This window comes from Oncorhynchus tshawytscha, linkage group LG26, assembly GCF_018296145.1.
Source record: "Oncorhynchus tshawytscha isolate Ot180627B linkage group LG26, Otsh_v2.0, whole genome shotgun sequence".
In the NCBI taxonomy this organism is placed as follows: Eukaryota; Metazoa; Chordata; class Actinopteri; order Salmoniformes; family Salmonidae; genus Oncorhynchus; species Oncorhynchus tshawytscha.
This window is the reverse complement of record NC_056454.1, coordinates 11,147,054-11,171,051: the sequence shown is the minus strand read 5'-3', so window position 1 is coordinate 11,171,051 and position 23,998 is coordinate 11,147,054. Positions and strand designations below refer to the sequence as shown.

General features: G+C 40.9%; 1 protein-coding gene across 1 annotated transcript; it reads right to left on the bottom strand.

Annotated features, from left to right (window-relative positions):
• Positions 1-1,179: 1,179 nt before the first annotated feature.
• wnt10a (wingless-type MMTV integration site family, member 10a) lies at positions 1,180-17,943 on the bottom strand. The gene is made up of 4 exons (XM_042306914.1): positions 17,443-17,943; positions 15,873-16,138; positions 11,350-11,723; positions 1,180-3,097 (listed from the first exon to the last, which is right to left on the bottom strand). The coding sequence occupies exons 1-4, from the start codon at positions 17,502-17,504 to the stop codon at positions 2,627-2,629; spliced, it is 1,173 nt and encodes a 390-aa protein (XP_042162848.1). The 5' UTR covers positions 17,505-17,943; the 3' UTR covers positions 1,180-2,626.
• Between the last annotated feature and the right edge of the window lie 6,055 nt (positions 17,944-23,998).

The window sequence follows — 23,998 nt, the reverse complement described above, 5'->3', positions numbered from 1 at the left end:
TCTTTAAATATATGGTTGGTGACACAGTTCATGTTTTTTAATTCAGAGCATGTACGTTCTATACGCCAAGGTCAGACATCGGGCAACAGTGTTTTCTGATGTTTAAAAACACGGATTAAAATACTATTGAATGTTTTTCTGCTATTTCACTGGAAAATGCTCGAGAGGGTGAACTATTGGATAGTGAATTTGTGCAAAGTTGAGAATGTGTTTACTGTAGGTCCAGTGTGTTATCAATGAATTATTGCAGCATCAGAAGGTTTTCATTTCTATAAAAGAGGTGTAATACCACACCTGCCAGTTCATGCAATGGGATCAAAAATCAAAATCTCAATCACCAACATAATGTTCGGTACTAATGTTACGTACTTAGAATAACTTAGAATAACTGGGATATACACTCAAGACCAATAGGAGATACTATTCTAATGAACTGCACAAGTCCAGACCTGGATTCATGCACCAGTTAGTGCCAATGATTGATTGCTGTCCATTTCTTTGTCATTTGATATTTACCAAGTATTTATCTGGATGATTATACCTATTCATGATTCAAAATGTCAACGTCACAGGTTATTTTATTTTTTTAAAGAATGAGAGACAAAAGGGAATTATCAAAGGGAAGCTTAAAATCATCTTCTACGTGTACTGTTTGTACATTTTCTGCCTGTTTATATAAGGCTAAAATGATCCGCTCGCTGCAATTTAGCTGCTGATGAGGCTCACCGTAGACTGACAGAAGGCCTGGGGATATCTCTGTCCGGATTGCCAAACATACATGTCAAACATCAACCTAGGGTTTTGAGGCACAACATGTTCTCACAGTGCAAGCGGTCCTCACCAAGGCAAAAAAAAAAAAAAAAAAAATCACTGAAAGTTGTATTGGATGCCAAGCTACTACTACAGCTCAGGAAAGAGGGAGAGCTTTTCTTCTCAGCTTGTACGTTTAGATACGAAAAGGTCTGTATGACTTTGCACATTAATAGTGCACATCTATTTACTTTGAAAGCATATCTCTCACATTCTTACACTTGACTTGGTAACTTCATCCTACACGAGGGAACTGAGAATGCATCACTAAGCCAGGATGCCACAGCGGTGCTGCACGCAAACGTCTATGGAAGGCAAACAAGTCGTGATGATGTGCATTTCCGGTAAACTTGCTGACTCATGACAAGATATATTTGGACACTTTATTTTTTAAATAAATGTACTTTTCTCATTTTTCCATCACATTAAATTCCCTTTTATACTTTAGTTCTTTATTGCTTCACAAATATTAAGTGATCCACAAAAATAAAATAACTTAGAAAATAACCATGACCATCGAACATGAAAAAGAATACATTTATAACAAATTGCATATAGCTATGTTATATCCCCAAAATACACCTTCTCCAGAACCAAATGCATGTGCAAACTACGAATCTGCATCAAAATAACCTGTGCCAATATACCAGTAACACATTTTCAGTTTTTTAAACACAGACACAATGTGTTTGCTCATAATAATTTACCCTGAATGACAAGGTATTTGATGAAATGCATTTTGATATATTCTATGGGGAAATAATCTTTTTCAGAATAAAACACACAACACAGACAAACAACGGACCTATTGGCAAGCAAGGATATATACAACCATATATTTGCATTGAATTTTAACGATTTATCTGTACAAATTCTAATGGTGGTTTTACGATAGATTTCTAACATTTAAACTTAATTGAGTCAAACCTATGAGATAATTGTAGTGCTTTATTACATGGACTATATCGTAACAGTTAGTAGTGTGAAGGTAGGGCTATAGATTACCAGAGTTTGCAACTACTAACTGTACCAAGAGCAGCACAGACCAATTGGCCCAGTCTTTTCATTGTCAGCTCCACCATTGCCCTCAGGCTGTCCATTCTGTATAACTACTCATGTCTCTATCACTTGACCCTCTGTCTTCACAACTCCATCCTTGCAATCGAACGCCCGCAACCGTCAACATAGTCCACATTTCCTTTCTTTTTTTACCAGTATGGATAGATATACTTTTTTTGAGGCACATGGTAGCCATTTTGCAGATTGACATATTGAATTGGCACATTTTGTAACCTGAAACATTACTAAACAGCCCATATGAGTTAACATCATTAACGTGTGGCTCTGAGTATAAAGCAAGAGCAGACATAACATTCTGGAACAACCTCTTTCTTTCATATATCTGCTGTTAGTTTTTCTTCTTCTTCTTAAAATACCGGAATCAGAGATATTTTTTTTTTTTTTTTTTTTTTTTACATCTGTAGATAACAAAATCAGCCATTTGTCATTTTCAGAAACCTAGTTTAAATTCATGAGTGCTCAGTTATTAATATTGTCCGTAGTATTTCACTATCTTTTAATCTAAAAACACTTTCTGAGATGAAGGGCAGTGCAGCTCCAGATGCTCTGAACTATGGTGGTTGGACACATGCTGTGCACACTCTGATTGTACACCTCTTTGAACTGGCTATATTCCAGTCTTGTTTTCGTGCGTTCCATTCTACTAATGGAAATGGCAGTCCACTGCAAAGGGAATGGGTGTTTTGCAGTCTTTCCCTGTTTTAGAAAAGGTATATTATTGAATTCCTGCATTTCTTCATTTGCAGACACTGACCCACTCTGTTATTCGACACTCTTCGCAGACCACGTAACAGCACCAGTGGAACTTGCAGTTGCATCGTTCACTGCGGGTCTGCTGTAAGATGTTATGTCCTCGCCCGCAGCAGAGGCTTTCACAGTTGTCCATCTCTGGACTCGTCTTGTTACAGATCCTCCCTTGCGTTCCGGCCGAGTCGGACCGCAGATCCCTCTCGCAGAAGTCCGGGGACTTCTCAAAGTAAACCAGCTCGTTGAGGTTGGATCTGCGTCTGTGTGTGGGGTGGTGGGCATGCTCCAGCTGGCCCGTGTTCCTGTTGTGGGCTTTGATGAGGGTGGCGATGTGGAAACGCTCCTTGAGCAGCGAGCCTACCACCCTGAACTCTGGTGTGACTTGCCAGCAGGTCTTCAGTTGGCAACTTCCTGATGTCCCGTGGCATTTGCATTTCCGTCTCATGTGGTCCATCACCACCTGCACAGAGAGGAACAGGGAACTGCATGTTAACATCCTCCTTCATCCCATTCTGCAGTAGGACACACGTTCCCTCATCAAATTAGGCAAATGAACTAGACTGTGATTAGACTCCTCTTTCATTCCACAGCTGTTAACATTTATCACATAATTGTCACTACAATAATTGGCTTAAGTGTTCTACAGTAATGTTCTATAGAAATACACTTTATTTCAACTATTTCTCACTCTAAGGCGGTGGAACTCCCTTCCACTTGATCCTGGCCCCTGCTCCTAACATGGGCTGTGTGTGGGTGCTTCATATTGCTGAGTGACCAATTAGGCATCAAAAGTATGTAGGTAGCACTAGCCTACTATTGAGATGTTTTGCCTGGAATAACTGACTCGAAGAAGCTGTGCTGAAGTAGTGCTCTTTCAGGACAATGCCAAGTTCACATCCCCAATGAGGATGTCCCTCCCACACTCCCAGACCTCCCATTTTCTCAACAATGCACTCATCTGTCAGCCTGAGTTATAAACTTTTAGATCCAATTACCAACAGGAAAAGGGGCCACCCTCAGCACTGACAGATGCTCCTACACCCACCCCTATCAACAGCGCAAAGAACAAACACACACCTTCAGCACTCCCACATTCTACTCTCTCCTAGGCCTCTACGTAGCTGCCCTGGGACACACACACACACACACACACACACACACACACACACACACGAAGACGTTCAAAACCTTTGAGAGAAGTCAAGTTTAGTCTGTCGATTGCTAAAGGATTCCGTTTCTACTAACACAGTGTGTGAGTGAGTCAGAGCTAAAACGAGCTGAGATGAAGCTGCACTTTTTCATGTACTGGCTTCTCTTTCTTTGTTTTGAGATAGAATCTGATGAAGAGTGAGGAGACCCTGAAACGTGTTTTCCTTCGGTCGCAACGAGTCGAAACCCACTGTATTATTCAGCTGTGTTCTGATCCATTCAACAGAGCGCTCTGACGGTTTGAGCCGAGGGCTCGTCGCAGCCACTCTAAGACTAAAGGTCATTTTGAACAGTTGCCAAAAGCAGATATACTTTGTGGAGGAGCATGAATTCTTTAAGGCTTGGGTTTGCGCGCTGCGGGTTTCCATTCCAGGGCCTCTCGTATGTGTTCCCATTGAATAGAGAGAAAGTGATATTCTGTGTGAATTGGTAGAGTGGGAGAGTGATAAATGGACCCACTTGAGTCATCCATTAGGAATGACGGGGAAAGACAAACAACACTCTTGATCTCACTGGGGCCGAAGCTAACAACTATCGATCACAACCCAATCACAGACCACCATCACAAACCTGGGGAAATACTTTCAGGCCTTTTAAGCTTCGTTTTTACATCAGACCAACTTACTTCCCTGAACTGCATCCTTCTGGCTATATATACACCCTGTAATTACGCAACAGTAACCCACTTAACCCTTTAGATACACACTGAACTGGCCGGTCTAATTGTCTCCCCTACTGTAGTTGTTTTCATGAATTCTCATAATCAACTGTATAGCTAGTAGGTTTTTTATTTACTACAACAACAAAAAATCTAGACGAAGCAATATCCTGAAGCCTGTAAGCGGGGGACACAAAAATGACACACTCAAACGAGAGACGACTGAAACCAAAACTGGCATAAAACCTCAGAGCTGTCACAGTTTAGGAAATGGGACCTGCCTGCTCTTACCATAAGTGGCCTGTTCTGACATGACTGCGGTGATGATGATCAGATCAGGAAGATTGTTCCCTTTCCTCCAAGCCGTGGTGCACCAGGGTGCACCTGGGGGCATGAGCTGAGTCGACGTGGGTGTGCCTGTGGCACCGGGAGGAAGAGTGTGTGAGCCGCTGCCGAGCTGAGCTCTCCTGGAAGTGACTGCCTGACGAGAGACGCTGATATGGCAGTGATTTATGGTGCCCTTTTGGAAGCGGAACTGACTGGGTTATAGAATCTCACTCATAGGCCCAGAGGCTAGACAGGCCTGGAGGGGAGAACAGAGAGCAGAGTACAGGAACTATCTGATGGTCGTGTCTGTGTCTGCCATCCACTGATTAGCATCTCCTAGGTTGCGCCCCAAATGGCGACCTATTCCCTATGTAGTGCACTACTTTTGACTAGAGCCCTATGATCTATGGGATATACAGTATATATAGGGAATACGGTGCCATTTTGAATGCAACCATAGACTCATTACACTGCTAATACTGCCTGTCTTGTACAGGTCTCACTCTACAGTGTATTCACACAATACTCCCTCATGTTCACAAAGCATATTATACATGGTAACTGTCAGATATAAACAAACAATACTTACAATATTTAGCGAAGACTGGTACCTCGGTATTACAACTGTATCGTCTTAGAAAAAAACTGCATACAAGGATTCTTTGGCTGTCCCCATAGGATAACCCTTTAAAGAAACCCTTTTGGGTTCCAGGTAGAACCTCTTTTGGGTTCCATGTAGAATCCTTTCCATATTAGGTCCTACACGGAACCTAAAAGGATTCTTCAAAGTGTTCTCCCGTGGGGACAGCCGAAGAACCCCTTTTCTTGATTTGAATACCCTCTTATACTGTATGAGGAGAAGTTCATGTTTAACTACACATGGTCATATCCTCCAAGGCCTCTGTCTCAGCACTTTGACTGTCAGTCTCAATGAAAACTGTGGACTACATATGTAGGTCTTATAAACTAACATTGTAGTTATGCAAAGGGGGGGAAAAAAGCTTCTATAGAAGTAATTGCCCTCAAATTCATTGGCAGACCACCGTTAAAAACACACATCTGGGCTGTTTTAATTGGGGAAGAGCGAGACAGACTCCTCTATAAACCAGCCCCAGACTGAGATCAAATAAGACATATTGGTAGCAGATTAGGACCACAGGCAATACTAGGTATTACATGGTGTACAGAGCACTTAAACACTTCGCTATGTTTGCATCCCAAATGGCTTCCTATTGCCTATTTAGTGGCGTTTGGGACGCAAACCATGTTCCTTCCTCTATCAATGATGTGTCTGTTTTATATTGCCATCGTGCTTAATCCCCTATTCCTCTCATCCTTATTGTGTCATAATAATTTTAATTGAATAGTCTTTTAAAATGTTAGGCCTAAATGACTTCTGTTGACTGTCTTGTTTGTGGATTGTTACTGGTATGTTGTCTATCTTCATTGAGATTTAGAGTACTATAATGACTCAATGTTTAGCAAATATGACGTTAATTTATGAACTTAGCTACATCCTGTGGGTTATGACTTAGATATTTGTGGGAGATAAATCTGTCCTGGAATGTCAAACGTCCGTTTTTTTTAACGAACAACGCAACATTGCACACCGCTTTATGTAGTTCATTTCGAAGACATGCAATAACAACCATAAAGGGACACAAAGCCAAGAATTCAAAGAATATAAACAAACCCACAACGCATTAAGTTTCAGCATCAAGTAAGTCATTTAAACACGTCATCAAAAGAACGATTCAAACGTGGCCACACAATAACCGACAGTGAACAATGATTTCATCTTAAAGTAACAATCTAATGAAAACCGTTCACTGCACAACAAGCACATGCAGTCTTACTCTCAGTTAATTGTACACGACAGTCACAGATCCAATTTGGGCCTTTTAATAAAACGTCATTACATCGATAGCTTCCACATGCTGTGCCTTAAACAGTGTTGAGCATTTGTTGTGGCGGTGCCCCTGTGAGACCCTAGACCAGGGTGGTGAAACTGATCCACTGCCGGCCCAGTGGAATGCTCCCTCTCCTTAGATGCTACAACTCTCTAATGGAGATCCAACAGGCCACCGTAAAGGCTTCATAAAGGCCAGACCAAGCAGTCACAAGGCCCTGTCAATGTGTAATAAGCTCTGCTACATATGAGCGAGAGAGAGACCTCATTAAATCGAAATATACAACATAAAAGCAGAGCGCTAATATCTACTTCCAGGCACACTGCTCGTAGCTGGGAATACAGACATGCTAGGTGAAATAATGCCATCATTTGTTGGGGCTGTGCAGGTCAAATTGAGTGATTCCAATGAAAATGTAAGTGAAATGAATTTTACTACCCTTGCAAATGTTTCCATGTTATCGACAGACACCGTAAACATTTAATCATGCAGAGGGAATCTCGAAAACCATGTTCCAATCAATCATCAGTAATTATACACAACACACTGCTGTACACTAAACATTTGCTTAAAATTAACTCCGAGAAAATTGTTGGAATGAGAGGGATGTGCTTTGGTTAAAAAATTGATTGATTTTTTATCTGGGACTTTTCTCCCCTGATCAACTTCTCTGAAATCTGTATTTGGGGGGGGGTGGGGGGACGACGACGAATCTCTTTCTACTTTCCGTCGTGTTTGATGTCTAAAATCTTTCGCTGTGTTTAAACATCTGTTTCCAAAGAGCCAACAGCCACTAATTAGAGCTTTTAACAAGACTGAACGTCGTGACAACCAGAGGGTGGGCATGAGGCGACATGTATACCCCACTAAAACCGCCACATTCCTCTATAAAAGACAGCTCCTTTTTAAGGGGAGGGGTTGGGGGAGGTGGAGGAGGATGGAGGTATTATTTGAGACCTCACCTGTCAGTGTTTTCATTTTGATTTGGGGGGGGGGGCTTTCTGCTCTGTTTGAAGTTATCAAGGTGCTGCTCTGGCTGTGTTCTCCTAATGATGCATAACTCCATGAGTCATACTGTACCTCTGATGTCTCTGTACACTGCTTTAGTATATTTAATTTGCACCTTCAGTTGTTTTCTCCTCCGAGCTTAGAACTCATTAAAGCATTGATATATGAAGTGTGCTAAGAGAACTGCACTCCACATACCCAGAGCATTGTGCAGCCTGACCTGAGTGACGACTAGCAGATGCACAGACTGCAGCTTTGAACGCAACTCTGGTCAAATCTGTATCAAAACACAGGTCAGATAATGTACATTGAGTTCATTAAAACTGCTCACAATAAACTGCATATACATTCCAGCGAAATATAATTGTGCCATACTGAAATACATTTGATGATAAACTTCCTTAATTACACAGTTAATTACACAGTTGCAACTGTTGGACAGGGTAATTGGATATCAGCTTGGATAGCTTTTGTTTCAACCAATGCGCATGTTAATAGTTCCGGTTTTCTTGGCTCTCCTTCAAGAAACTGTCTCCAAAAGCGGTTTTGTCAGTTTCAAAGCATTTCCCAGTAGCAGCAGGTACGTTTCTAGCACAACCAGCTATTGTTGCCAAATAGGCCTCTTGTCAAAAACAGAGCTTCAATGTGCCCAAACTATGAATCTTCCCTGCAACTTATCACCCTGATTGTCAAATAGATCAAAAAGTCAGTAGCTAGCTACGCCTCTCTATCTTCCCTATGTTGATATACTTTTGTCATAACACTGCAACTTCCTAAAACAAAGGGGTGTAACAATGATCATATATCATCGGTCTTGTCATCCAACTAACAACATTAGCCTTGTGGTACGTAACATAGAAACTCTGAAATTCTTAAGAGGATTAACTTGACTGTTGAATTAGAAATGACGTTCGTTTTTTTTAATGTATGTCATCTGATTTTATAGTATATCACTGGCCAAGAAGCAAATCATTTTATGGCTCATTCTGCCTATGCTATGGACACACAGATGGGTCACTGTGTTGGGCAGAGCATGGCTTTATTGCCGGCCTTGCTGCACATGAAAAGCAGGACAATCCTCTGAGTCTCTCTCTCTCTCTTTCCTTGGCTGAGTAACTCCACATTTGTGTTTTGTCTGAATAATCAAGGAAACCCGAAGTAAACGGATGAAAAGATACAAGACCAAATTACTCAGGAGGAAGCGCTGAACAATGTGGAATTTACTGCTACTTTTGGGTATGGCAGCAGTGCTGCCTGGGAGTGATCATCTACAGTAACAATAGGTAGTAGTAGTAGTAGTAGTAGTAATAGTAGCAGCAGCAGCAGCAGCAGTAGTAACAGGAGCAGGAGCAGGAGTAGTAGTAATAGTAATACTAGTAATAGTAGTAGTAATAGTTATAGTAGTAGTTGTATTAATAGTAATATTAATAGTAGTAGTAGTAATAGTAGTAGTAGTAGTAGTAGTAATAGTAGCAGCAGCAGCAGTAGTAACAGGAGCAGGAGCAGGAGCAGGAGCAGGAGCAGGAGCAGGAGCAGGAGCAGGAGCAGGAGCAGGAGCAGGAGTAGTAGTAATAGTAATAATAGTAATAGTAGTAGTAATAGTTTTGTAGTAGTTATATTAATAGTAATATTAATAGTAGTAGTAGTAGTAGTAGTAGTAGTAGTAGTAGTAGTAGTAGTAATAACAATATTAATAGTAGTAGTAGTAGTAGTAGTAGTGGTAGCAGTAGTGGAAGGAGTAGCAGTAGGAGTAGTAGTAGTAGTAGTGGTAGCAGTAGGGGAAGGAGCAGTAGCACTAGGAGTAGGAGTAGCAGTAGCAGTAGTAGTAGTAGTTGCAGGAGCAGGAGCAGTAGCAGTAGTGGTAGTAGTAGTAGTAGTAGTAGTAGCAGTAGTAGTAGCAGTAGTAGTAGTAGTAGTAGTAGTAGTAGTAGAAGCAGTAGTAGTAGCAGTAGTAGTAGTAGTAGTAGTAGTAGTAGAAGCAGTAGCAGTAGTAGTCGCAGTGGTAGTAGTAGTAGCAGTAGCAGTGGTAGTAGCAGTAGCAGTAGCAGTAGCAGTAGCAGTAGTAGTAGCAGTAGTAGTAGTAGTAGTAGTAGTAGAAGCAGTAGGAGAAGGAGTGGTACGTAGTAACTGTAGTATATCAATATTTCTATTGTTAACTCATTCCTATTGGAGCACTTTCTCTTCTCTGCTTATTTCATAAAACATACTTGACTAACCCTAAACCAATCCCATGCTCCTGCTACTCTTCCTGTCATCTGGAGCAACACAAATCTGACTCATATTATCCAATTAGTCTAACACCAGACCAATAACACCATGGCAACCCCAAGCATCTGTCCATGAAATCAACTATATGCTGGGAAAATACCTGTGGAATAGCATACTAATGTTATTCACTTGATCACTTATGGTATCACAACATCAGCCAAATTAAACTAGAGTTAAGGATAACCATGTTTTTTTAGACGGAAACTGTCAATGTTTACGTTCTAATTCCAAACCACTGCTATATGGCCATCATAACCAAGCTTCTTTATTAGCCAAATGCTACACTGCCCATAGGAACACATAAGTAGATTAAACTGAGCATGCACAAATTGCAAGATCACATAGACAGGAGAACTGCCTATGTTGTCCACATAATTAGGCATCTTGCTTTGAAACGTAATAATGATAGGAAAATGTATATGGTGAGGGGTGGTGCAGACACCTTCATTGCCAATAAATGTCAGCTGTGACATTTATTTCATATCAATCCATTAACGATTTCCTATATTGATATCTGAAAAACCATACTAAAAGTATGAGTACTTTCAAACAACATACGCAGCTGCTTCCATGGTTGTTATTGTAGGCTACAACTGCCTGATTACGAACTAAGTGGGAGAGGAAGCCTGGCTCAAAAGAACACAGATGCAAGGCAATTGCATCATGTGGAGAAATCAGTGAGTAATCTGTATTGATAGGTCACTACTGACAACCAAGCCAATAAAATCAGAGCATGTGCCTCAAAATGACGTTATCGTTAGGACTCGAGTCGTAATCCTCTCATTTTGTACCTGCATTAATGTGTCTTTTCCATAAAAAAAACTCCTCAGTGAACTAAGAGTGTGTCCCAAATGGTGATCTAAGTGCACTGCTTTTAACCATAGCCCTATGGGCCCCCACAAACTAAGTCCTCGATACTCAACAGATGGTCCACAGGCCGGATCCAGACCCAGAGAACGGGGTCAATACGGACCGCGGATCCCGGCTAAAAAATAAAAAATAAATTGGAACTCAGTCGGACGTTGACGCTCGGTATCATATGAAAACACATTATACATGGCGAAATGGGCACAATTGCAGGAAATTTGCAATTTCTCTCTACCAACAAGAGGGGTGTGAACGGTTTGAAAAGTTTGGGATCGCATGGGTTGCAAGGTGGGGGTTTGTTACTGCGCATTCAGACCTTGCCACCTAGCAAATTTGTGTGACCGGACCTTCTCAAATAGTATTTTCTCTAGAGAGAAGAGAGCTGTACTGTAAACCCCTCTACACAGTCATAACTCCCACCACCCCCAAACAGCGCCCTTCAGTAGCTGAAACGCCTCCTCTCACCTGCCTGCCAACTCTGTTGTTGTGGAGCCTCATCCTGGCATGGATGTCCTTGTAGGTCTCGCGCGAATCCAGGAAGTCCCGAGAGAACTTCTCCCCAAAGTCCACATCGGGGCTGCAGCCTCCCCACTCCCAGGAGTCCTGAGACCCGGGCAGATCTGCAGGGAAGTGCTCCATGACACCGTGCACCATGCCCTTCCCGCGGTGTATGGCCTCCAGTTGCAGCCGGTTCAGTTTGACGCGGAAGGCCTCCTCGTCGCCTCTCCGCTTCTCATCACAGCCGCACGCCTTCAGCTTCCCCATGGAGCAGGCGTTGGACACGGCGTGGACCACGCCCGCCGCTGCGATGGCGTATGCAAAAGCACTCTCACGGAAACCTGGGGGGAGAAAAAACAAGGGGTCATGTTTAAGATCAAGATAGGATCCTGCTGTACACCGTTTGATTCCTACTGCATATACAGTACAGTGTTGTAGATGACTATCTGTTGAGCTGAGTGAGGAGAGGTCCAATGAGCCTGCAGTACCAGTATGAACCCCCGCCGTGCCTCACAACAGAGGCAGAGAAACATCTGGGACAATAGCAATTAATCCCAAACACTTGCATGTCTCCAGGCTCAGAGGCTGAAAGTGAACAGACCCCCACCATCAACCATCCTTTCAACACAAGGATCTGACAGTGATCATAAGCAGGGATGGAAGTGGCCGATGATGGTGCAGAATATATGAGCACCGTATTGTTAATCCCCTTTAAAGCTCTGGCTTTATTGAGCTCTCCGGCATGTTTACAATTAGCCTGGCTACTGTTGGCAGCCGTTTGATCTGCCTGCCATTTCAAATGGGGGAAGGGGGGTGATTCTGATTCAAGTTAAGCACGGGTAAATGGAAGGCATTTCCCTTTTTATGCATTTTTCTCTCTATGCATATTCTGACCTTGAACCTAAGCATGAGAGCAGCGTGCTATTCAACCGTTATTCGTTGGAGGCGGAGATCAAAGAAATGAAGGTGTAGCAGTGGTGTGTCCACAGATATACTGTATTCTGACCTTGATTTCATTCTCTCATAATTCCACCACCTTAACGCACAAAGATCCCATGAATAAGGTCGAGGGAGCCTGCCGGTTCCAAAAAGCATCTTCTTTATTATTTCGCGATAGAAATAACAGCATTCTCCATGTACTGTAATTTATAAATTGATAAGAGCTATTGATAAGAGCTAGGTAAATTTGTAATCTCTTTGGAGAAGGGGATTGTAAATACACATACTGTACAGTGCCTTCAGAAAGTGTTCATACCCCTTGACTTATTCCACATTTTGTTGTGTTACAGCCTGAATTCAAAATGGATTAAATATATTTTTTTGCTCACCCATCTACACACAATACCCCATGATGACAAAGTGAATGTGTTTCTAGACATCTAAATGTTTATAAGTATTCTCACCCCTGAGTCAATACATGTTAGATTCACATTTTGCAGCTATTACAGATGTGAGTCTTTCTGGGTAAATCTCTAAGAGCTTTGCACACCTAGAATGTACAATATTTGCACATTATTCGTAAAAATAAATGTCAGCCATTTTCAAGTCTTGCCATAGATTTTCAAGACGATTCAAGTCAAATTGTAACTAGGCCACTAGCTTATGTTTCTTATGCCTAGGGCAGGGACCTGTCCCACATAATGTATATACATATGTAATAATTCCACACATCTTTGACAGTGGATCCACACGTGTGTAAGGTGATTCTGAGGGTTTCTCTACAGTTGTGCTAGAGAATCTTAACATTGTTACACCAAAGTTAATGGGCCTAGACTTTCTCTGTCCAGTGCTCCCCATTTACAGGGTAACAGGGTAACATACAGAGTATCTGTCTATACTGTACTCTCCTTAGTGCCCGTCAGACTTAATAGCCTGCAACCATGACTCGCTGAGTTCCTGTAAAACCATCCCTTCTCAGAATAACTCACTGAAAAGAAATGTTGTCTTATTAAACAAACATGTTTAGAATATGTCAAATAAATTGTTAAATTCAAGACTTTAAAGGAGCAATCCACAGTTGAGACATCCATTTTTGGACTTAATTAGTGATATGTACCCATTGTTTCTTGAATAATATAACTAAGCCTTGTGTGCTTAGTTAAACTGGCATACCCGATCAGAACCCAAAGAATAGGCTTGTTTTGCTTAAATGTTTGTAAACAAATGAAATGTTAATAAACACTATAGCCTCAAAACATGGTTAAAACTATAACTGTTGTCATGGATGGTCAGTCCTTGCATCCATACCTCTGTCTATGAACTTGAGAATGGTTGCATTTCTCCAGACCCAACCTTCAGATTTTTACCGAAACAGGGGCAGGATAAACGATTTGAGATTGTTTCAACTGCTGATTTGCCCTTTAAAGCTTACAGTTTGATTCCAAATCTTACAGCCAAACAGCCAAATTTGTCACCATTGTAGAGATGCTCAGTTCGGCCTCCCGAGTGGTGCAGCAGTCTAAGGCACTGCATCGCAGTGCTTGATGCGTCACTACAGACCTGAGTTCTTCGACTTTCCCGAGGCCTTCGCCTCTCCCGAGTCCGTATGGGAGTTGCAGTGATGGGACAAGACTGTAACTACCAATTGGAGATCATGAAATTGATTAATGAAAAACTGTACTGCACTGTTCAATCAGATGTGAGCCGGTAATGTCTGAAATTTACAAATTTACAAAACATGTTAAAAAAAAATGCTACCATGGCTAAAAGAAAAGCATCCAAAGGGTTTAGGCAGGGCTTCCAAAACTTTTTTGGTCCACGACCCCATTTTGATTCCCCATAAAAAAAAGATGGAATCAACGGCCTATGTTTACTTTTTTAATTGGGGGCTATGACAGTCTATTACAAATCAGTCTGACAGTACTTTTGACAGTATTGAAATGCATCAGAAAGGTATTGGGAAGTATTCAGGTAATAATTTTGCATGATCTTCTAGTATGATCTTGTATGATCTTCTTTGATCTTCGCCCCCCAGGGTCTGATTTAGTGCCTGGTTTCTTCTAATGAGGTTTGTGGCGATTGTAGAGGGAAACAGAGAGTCTTATCTTTCAGTGATTGTCATAATATTTTGGATCGTAGCCCTTTCATGCAGTCGATGACCAAAAGTGCCATCTTTGGCCTCATGGGTGGATTTCATAATGAATAAAGATATTTATTTTTTTAACTACAAAAATCTGATTTTTTCTTTGTCAAATGGTTTTGTTATATTTCAGTCTTCTGTGATGTATATAAAGTGTAATATTGGGATGCAAACCAAAAATTTAAAACATTTCAACTCCATATCTGACATCTGACGTTTTTGGAAATGCTGGTTTAGATACATAAGATATAGTCAATGATGTTTCATTGATCATCCCCTATTCACGCACATGTACACGCACGTACACACGCATGCAGGCACGCACACACAGAGTACTTTTTCTCCCTCTCCATCTTGCCATGATTCCATGGGGGGCGGAGGACAGCACTTAGATGCAGTCCAGAGACACAGACATGAAAATGCTGTTTTAGATTTCCTCCCAAGCAGGCTGAGGCGAGAGACCTGGAACAAATCAGTCTAACAAATAATTTAAAATGAGAGGCACGCCCGGCTGAACTGATGGCTGAGGAAGTGGGAAAATTAATTAAAGATTAAAGAAAACTGTCACTTTGTCTTACAGAAACCAACTAAACAGGTTTATGTATTGCCACTGAGAGTTGGGAAAGTGCTGAGAGCAAATTCACAGCACTTGCACTGGCAGAGAGTAAAAGCACTAGCCAGGCTTCGAGAAGGCTCACTTTATGTGTCTCATTGGCTTTTTAGCTTAGCTTTAATTCCGGTTAATGTAGAAATATGGCCCTATAAAGTATGTCAGAATTAATCAACAAGCAGATATATGTTTGAGGTAAAGAGGATATGACATCCGTTTCCTGTAGTAAAATGAGATATCCAAACAAACAATTAGTTAGGGCATGCATAATATGCTGCATTTGTAAAAACCCCACTCATAAAAGCATTGAAATAAACAAAGACTCACATTACTTAATAGTTTTATTTCTGCCATCGGGCTACTTACTTACTGTATGTAAAACGTAGTACAAGAAAATATATTTTCATGTATCTGCAACTATGCAACAAAATATTCATTCAGTATGCATTTCTTAGCGGATGAATCACCTCATTTAAAAGTGTCTGTTAATATCTATCATTTAGAGTTTCTATGCCTCAGGAAAAACATACCCGTCCATAACCAAGTGCCAGAAAACCAACAACTCTTCCAATAATGATAATGACAAACAGCTTTGTGAGTCAGTGTGCGAAGTGAATGAGTAAAGGGGACCTGTGGTAGAAATCCCAAATGGTACCCTAGTCCTTTTATAGTGCAATACCTTTCATAAGAAGGGCATTCTATAGAGAATAGGGTGCCATTTGGGATGCAGGCGTGGTAATCAGAAGCACCCTTTTCAACTAAGGGGGTTCCCTACCCCGTACTTTCTGTAAGGTGACTCACCTCGTTTGAAAACCACACTATCGTATGGGATCTTGTTCCTGGTCTCCAGGCTGGAGCAGTTCCACCTGTGTCCTCTGAACTGATGTTGGCACTCATGGATGGCGATCTGGATCCCTTGGATGGCCGAGGCGGTGACGTCGGGGTTTCTCATGCACACCTCCAGTTGTCTGCGGTTCAGTCCAGGCAGGGTCAAGCAAACGGTGTTGGCGTTGAGAATGGGGTCAATATTGGGGATTTTCAGCCCTAGAATCTCATTGGAATCTACCCTGGAACACAGAAGGTTTGATGTTAAGGTGTGCCTGTTCTGTAGTACATGATTGATACTTCTGTGCCCCGTAAATCATGTGTAACAACCGTCATTCACAAGACAGGAGTCAGGTGTTTAACAGTATTACACTTCTGAGAGTTTATGGTTGTAAATTGTTTCTGACAATATTGACTCAGGAAGCGTTTGAAGGTCTGAAAGCGGTACATTGTACAGTGGAGGAAATAAAAAATATCTGTTTTATTATTATTGTGTTATACATTCTTAAATATATTGCCTCCTGCACACACACACACACACACACACACACACACACACACACACACACACACACACACACACACACACACACACACACACACACACACACACACACACACACACACACACACACACACACACACACATTAAATTCCATTTGTGCAATCATTCATATTTGCTGAGTTGTTACTGTAATCATAGTATTGACCAATAAAACATGTATAAATATGTACCAATCAAACACCAATAAAACAAATAACAGATTGCATTTTCCCAACCCATTTTGACCATGTCTCAAAGCACTCTGTGACAACAAACTTGAAATCTTGCAGTCTGGTGTTGAATGAAGGGGCATGTCACAACAGAGGATGGAACCACATGTTGGCAAGAATAAAAAAATAAACACTTATCCCACAAGTGTGGGATAACTTTTCAAGTCAATAAAAAAAATCCCAGAAAAGTACTTGGGAACATTTATGGGATACAGCATCCTGATCTTTAAACAGGTATGCGTAAATACATATTTCATAACCCTTTCATTCAATCTTGGGGTATTACAGCATCCAAAGTAGCTACCTACACTGACACCCAACATGGAAGGAACAAAAGCCTGTTTTATCTGCAATATTATACTTATTATGTGATTATAACAAACTGAACCCCTCTTAATGTTAGACAAACAGGATTTGCAGAGCTAAAACTTGTTTTGAGTTATTTATTGGACAGTACTATAATTGCACAATATGATTTGCAAACAAAAGCAATACCTACAATGAACCTGATTGCGCCTTCATAGATTAGCCTGGGTTAACTGTAGCTAGGTTATGTCATTAAAACACACCTGAATGATGTAGCAACTGTATAAATACTTCCGATACAAACTTTATATAAACACTGGCACAATTATTTATTTTTATTAACTTATGTATGAGTACATCTTGAAGATGAATAACTACGCCGGTGAAAGTAGAAGGCATCCAGCTACTATTCAAATAAATGTTCAGGTAAAATATTAAAGTAAGTAAATTAAACTTCTCAACTCACCTTTGATTGAGCAGAGTGATAGCCATCAGAAGACATATTAGGCGGCAGAATGAGAAATCCATTGTATGGCTCGTTTTTGACCAAAGATACGTGCAGAGATAGAGCGCGTATAACAAGTTTTATGTCCCTCTAAAATCTGACAGCTTTATCAAAGGCTCGTCCACTCCAGAGTTCCCGGCGATGGAGTTTGAGGATGACAGGTCCTGGGTTCAAGTGTGTATCTGATTTGAGATCTGACAAAAGGCAGACAAAGTGCTGGATGTATCCTAACTACTGCAGGACAAGTGATTTAAAGAACGAAAAAGTTTGACTGCACTTTCTTATAACTTATTGAATGAAGATAAATTGGAAGTGAGTTGACTGAACACTCTTTCATGCTATCTCACATCTGCGCAAATGTACGATAGCTCCGCCAAGATATAGGCATTGGAATCCATCCGAAAGCAGTGGGTGTACTAACGCGCACTATCTTGAGTCTCGTTGACTTGTGATGTTTTTCTTATAGCCTACTGATAGCATTCTAAACTACAACACTTAGCACTTTGCCAGCCCACTTCGACGTCACTCAGAGCAAAGAAAAGCGGCAGAAGAGCGCAAGTGTCTTGTTAAGGGATATGGAGATTCCCAGATAAGAGGTCTAAATGGGGCCGTCTGGGACAGCGGCAAATACTTTTAGTCCTCTTTTCTTATGATGATGATGATGAGATTGAGAAGGATGATACAACAAAAAGTTCATTGACTTACTTTCAGTCAGAGAATGAGTTGACATGGGAGTGATCGGGCTGCACTTTTATGAATAACAATCAATAATACTATTAATACATATGATGACATTGTAACTTTTCTTCCTGACTAGAGTTACTTTATAGTTGTTCAACCCTAATTTGAATGTCCATTGATTTATTTTCCTAAGAGCAGTATTTTCTAAATACGAAGTTGTTCCAAGCCATGTGATTACGCATATTATTAGGCTTTGAAGAGAGCGTGTGGGATGAAGAAATGAAACCATATAACCTTTAGCCACCGCCACCGCCATCAGTGTAAAGTACCATTCTGACAATGTGAAGTCACAACCTGAGTTCACATGGTCTGAACCTCTCTACTTGACTGGGAGTAGATACATGGCAATTGTCCCACTGTCTGCTTCATACTACTGCAAATAACCACGACTGTGAGCCATTACGACTGAGTCAACTGTTCTGCTTAAATGACTCACGTATTACTTTCCTCAGGTCACATACATTACAATATACACATTTCCTCTCAGAGAATTAAATAGCAAAATGTTAGAAGCTCAAGAAAAAATAAATACTGCTTCCATCTGGTGTGCTGTGGGGTTTTGCCAAGAAGATCTGCAGTCAAGACTCTCAGGACTCTCACACAAGGAGCCTAATTGTTTCCCATTGTTCACTGGGGAATCCATATGCTGTTCATTTAAATTGATCGGTCCCAAGTCAACCAAGGGTAGGCCAGTTCTAACTTACAAAAAAATGTGTTGCTTTTCTCAAATGATTCATGGCAATTAGCTTCCTCAAGTCATTTGAGTTAAAACGTTGTGTGCTTTACAGTGTCCTGTCCAGGGACGAACCATGGCTATTTCCTACCAATAGCATGTATCTAAAGGCTTATACAGTAGATTATATCATTATATTATTATTCTATAACTTCCGTTGACACTATATTCATATTTCAGGATAGGCACTATGAATTCACCGATATGAAAATTCACCAATATACTTTCTTGTCAGTTATAATTACATTCCAACTTTTCTGTCCACCTACCATTCTCTTGAAGTTAAGTAGTTGTGCTTGTATTTGTGTCCCTCATTACAAATTTACGACCAGTCTCTTTTGGGAGAAGCCCCTTGTGTTCAGAGGCTCAGAGGAGAGGGGGGAAATCTGTCATGAATTTGAGTGAAAGGTTGTACTGCATTGTTGCTCAAATAGCAGAAGGGATGCTATAGTAACTCTTGCTATCAAATGAACATCCCTTTTCTAAGAATTTTCTCCCTTCCAGTCGAAAAATGGACAGACGGTGAAAAAAACGATCATATTAGAATAGAATAGAATAACTTGATTTTTCCCAGAGGGAATTTCAGTTCCTGTATTGTGAAAACGCTGCTTCATTACTTTTGTACTACATTACAACTATTCACAGTATTAAACACATTTAGTGAATATATATAGAAGAATAAGCCATTCTACTAGTTGGAGAATACCCATCTACACTACTGTACATCTCCATAGTAACATCCACTACAGAAATGGAGTGATTATGGTACAGTAAAAATTCTGCAGAATTTCTATTAAAAAAAATAAGAAAGAGACTTACAGTAGTGTGCAGGGACACTTCAAAGCTGGGAATGAACTTTTTAAGTTCATGAAAAGCCAAGACATTATAGTTATAATCATGTTTATTGAAACTGCACTGTTCAACAGATACATGGTGCAATAGAAAGTTTAGGCCGATCTTGTTGTTGCTTTGTATCTATGTTGCAATCTTCTGGGAGGAAGAACAGTATGGTTTTCAATTAACTAGTCATTGTGGGACTGAAAATAGTTTGGGGATGAGTGGAACTTTATTTTGGACGGTCTTAACAACTCACAGAAGGTACACTAATCTGTCGCCTCGGGGAGGGTTTAAACTTTTTATGGGCTTTTGAAAAATGTGGCTTGTTTTGTTTTGATTATAGCAAAGAGAGTCAGAAGTGTGGTGAAATGATGCAGAAAGAGTGTGGCGTCTATGCAGTGTATTTATCTGGAAAGGACATGCTGGAGGTCAGGCTGAAATAGGGTGTGTCGCAAATCACGGTCCTATGGGCCTTGGTCAAAAACAGTACACAATATAGGGAATAGGGTACGATTTGGGATGTAGATTGCCGATCTCTACCTCTCTCTAATGTCTGACATGCATAAGAGCACAGGAAGATATAAGTGCAGTCCTTCATGTGACATTGCCTTTTGCCTTTTGTTGTTCCCATGTTACGATGGGAAGATATAATCTGCTTTCCCAATGGCACCCTATAACATTTATAGTGCACTACTTTAAACCAAGGTACCAAAAGTAGTGCATTATATAGGAAAAAGGGTTCTATTTGGGTTGTACCCATACTGACTGTAGAATGTGTGAATACCTACAGTTGAAATCGGAAGTTTACATACACCTTAGCCAAATACATTAAAACTCAGTTTTTCACAATTCCTGACATATAATCCTAGTAAAAATTCCCTGACTTAGGTCAGATGGGATCACCACTTTATTTTAAGAATGTGAAATGTGATAATAATAGTAGAGAGAATTATTTATTTCAGCTTTTATTTCTTTCATCACATTCCCAGTGGGTCCGAAGTTTACATACACTCAATTAGTATTTGGTAGCATTGCCTTTAAACTGTTTAACTTGGGTCAAACATTTCGGGTAGCCTTACACAAGTTTCCCACAATAATCTTGTGAAGTGCAACAGTCCCTCCTGCAACAAAGCACCCCCACAACATGATGCTGCCACCCCCGTGCTTCACGGTTGGGATGATGTTCTTCAGCTTGCAAGCCTCCCCCTTTTTCCTCCAAACATAACGATGGTCATTATGGCCTAACAGTTTTTTGTTTCATCAGACCAGAGGACATTTCTCCAAAAAGTATGATCTTTGTCCCCATGTGCAGTTGCAAACTGTAGTCTGGCTTTTTTATGGCGGTTTTGGAGCAGGGGCTTCATACTTGCTGAGCGGCCTTTCAGGTTATGTCGATAGAGGACTGGTTTTACTGTGGATATAGATACTTTTGTACCTGTGTCCTCCAGCATCTTCACAAGGTCCTTTGCTGTTGTTCTGGGATTGATTTGCACTTTTCACACCAAAGTACGTTCATCTCTAGGAGACAGAACATGTCTCCTACCTGAGAGGTATGACAGCTGTGTGGTCCCATGGTGTTTATACTTGCGTACTATTGTTTGTACAGATGAAGGTGGAACCTTCAGGCGTTTGGAAATTGCTCCCAAGGATGAACCAGACTTGTGGAGGTCTACAATTTATTTTCTGAGGTTTTGGTTGATTTCTTTTGATTTTCCTATGATGTCAAGCAAAGAGGCACTGAGTTTGAAGGTAGGCCTTGAAATACATCCACAGGTACACCTCCAATTGACTCAAATTATGTCAATTAGCCTATCAGAAGCTTCTAAAGCCATGACATAATTTTCTGGAATTTTCCAAGCTGTTTAAAGCCACAGTCAACTTAGTACATGTAAACTTCTGACCCCACTGGAATTGTGATACAGTGAATTATAAGTAAAATAATTTGTCTGTAAACAATTGTTGGAAAAATTACTTGTGTCATGCACGAAGTACATGTCCTAACCGACTTGCCAAAACTATAGTTTGTTAACAAGAAATTTGTGGAGTGGTTGAAAAACGAGTTTTAATGACTCCAACCTAAGTGTATGTAACCTTCCGACTTCAACTGTATCGAAATACATAGAGCTCATGGTGTTACAGTCTTTACATCCGTGAGTTACAAAAAGACTGGGGACACAATGGACTTTGGGAAAGTGTCTGTTGTGAAAACCGAGGCTCCCTCTTCTGGGACAGTAGAGTAAAACAGAATATAACCTAAGCCATTTTGGGATATCTTTCATCCAGAATGCAGTCCACAAATTAGAAAAGTGAAATGTTCTTGGGGAAAAAAGTAACGATTTCCACTATTCTATTTCGTTCTCTTCTATTATTTGTTTATTCAATTCTATTCTGCTCTTTTCTGAAGCCTTGTGTCTGGGTATCCTCAAGCTATTCAAAGGCATCCCAAGACCAGGTAGTTGTTTGTGGTTTGAACATAGCATTGAATGTGGTATTAATTACTGGAGGGCAACAAGCAGGGAATCCTCTGTGCTGGGGTTTACCTACCAGCTGGCTCAGGCACTCTACAACCCATTGAGGAAAATCTGAGCATCACTTATTTTCTTTACAGCTTGAATTAATCCCGGGTTTCCCTAATTTGACATAATTACACTATGTTTGCGTGCTATTGTTATTGTGCAAAAACATCTGCGTGAGCAATGCTGGTGATACAACCAGAGAAGTATGTAGGGTCGAAAACATAAGAGGTACAATAATGTTGATGTTTATTGCTGTGCAATTACGCAAAGAATTGCAGTATAGTAGCTGGCTAAATGCATAAGTATTGTAACTGAAATGACAAACACATGTGCGCACGCACAGTCACTCCAAGCTTTGCTCTGTTGTTGAACAGTGGGAGCTCTCTCTCTCTCTCTGCTGTAGACAGTTGTCTCTCTATCTCTCCCTCGCTTTCTCTCTCTCTCTCTCTTTCTGCTATAGACAGTGGGCTGTGCTGACCCGACCATCTGGACTCTGTCTCTCTCCACGGCTTCCTGTGAATCATCCACCAACGTCTTGTTTATCAAGACAAGGATCACATCAAAATAAGGATTGGCACTTTTACAACTTTAGGTAAACTGCACATAAAGTGCAGAAAGTTACCGGAGGAAGGAGAAAGGAGTTGCTCGAGGCATTATTGATAAACAATTTGAGGAGAGAAATGGGTTGGAGATGGAGATCTGAAGAGATGCTATGCATGGCCTTCCTTCAAAACGACCTCTAAGTGGAGTGGTCTCAGGTCACAGAGATGAAGATAAGGATGAGAGAGAAAGCAGGGAGTTCAGTCTGTTGAAGCACCTGGCCCACCAGGACAGTGGTTGCGTGTCTCAAATGCCATCCTATCCCCTGCACTACTTTTTAACCAGGGCCCATAGGGCTCCTAAGGTCAATGTAGTGCACCATATAGAGAGTCAGGGTTCCATTTGGGAGTGAGTGCACTGAGCTGACCAGGCAAAAACAGATTACTGTGGCTTGCCAGTGGCCTTGAACAGCAAACTATACTGTGGAGTATTTGAAAGCCCCATAACAGTCAACAAGAAGCTCCAAACCCAGAAGTGTTAGTGTTGTAAGTCAACCCTCTTGCAATTAACCAGCTGTTTCATGACACAACATTTCAAGGAATTGTCTTTGAAGCATGGTACAGCTGGGGAGAGAAAAAAAAACACCCTGTTCAAAGATCGCCATCTTGTGTTAAAAGATCATACTGTCCTCTGAGCTGGCACTGCATCTTGCTGCTGATTTAGTTTTTTTTTTTTTTTTTTTTTTTTTTTACATGGAAAGGGGGAACCTGATCCTAGTTAAGCCCACCTACTCTGAGATGCTTGATACATACAGCCCCGGGACTCTCTCAAATTGAACCATATATAATAAACACTCAACAAGAGGGCTGTGTTCAAACAGAGAAAACAACATTTGATTGGGGACATAGGCTAAACAGCATTAGGAAATTCCCGTCTGGAGTGTTGGCAAACAAAAGTGTTTATTGACAATGGAGGGACTGTCCTGAAGCCTGTTTTCTGTTGAACTGGAATTGCCAAGTCAACCTCAAACAGCAGGTTCCTCAATCACTCCCCGACCAAGCAGCAATTTTTTTTGTTCACCGTGAAGGATAACAAGGTCTACTTGTACTACATAGAGAGTTCCTCCCGGACAAAGTAATGATACACTGAA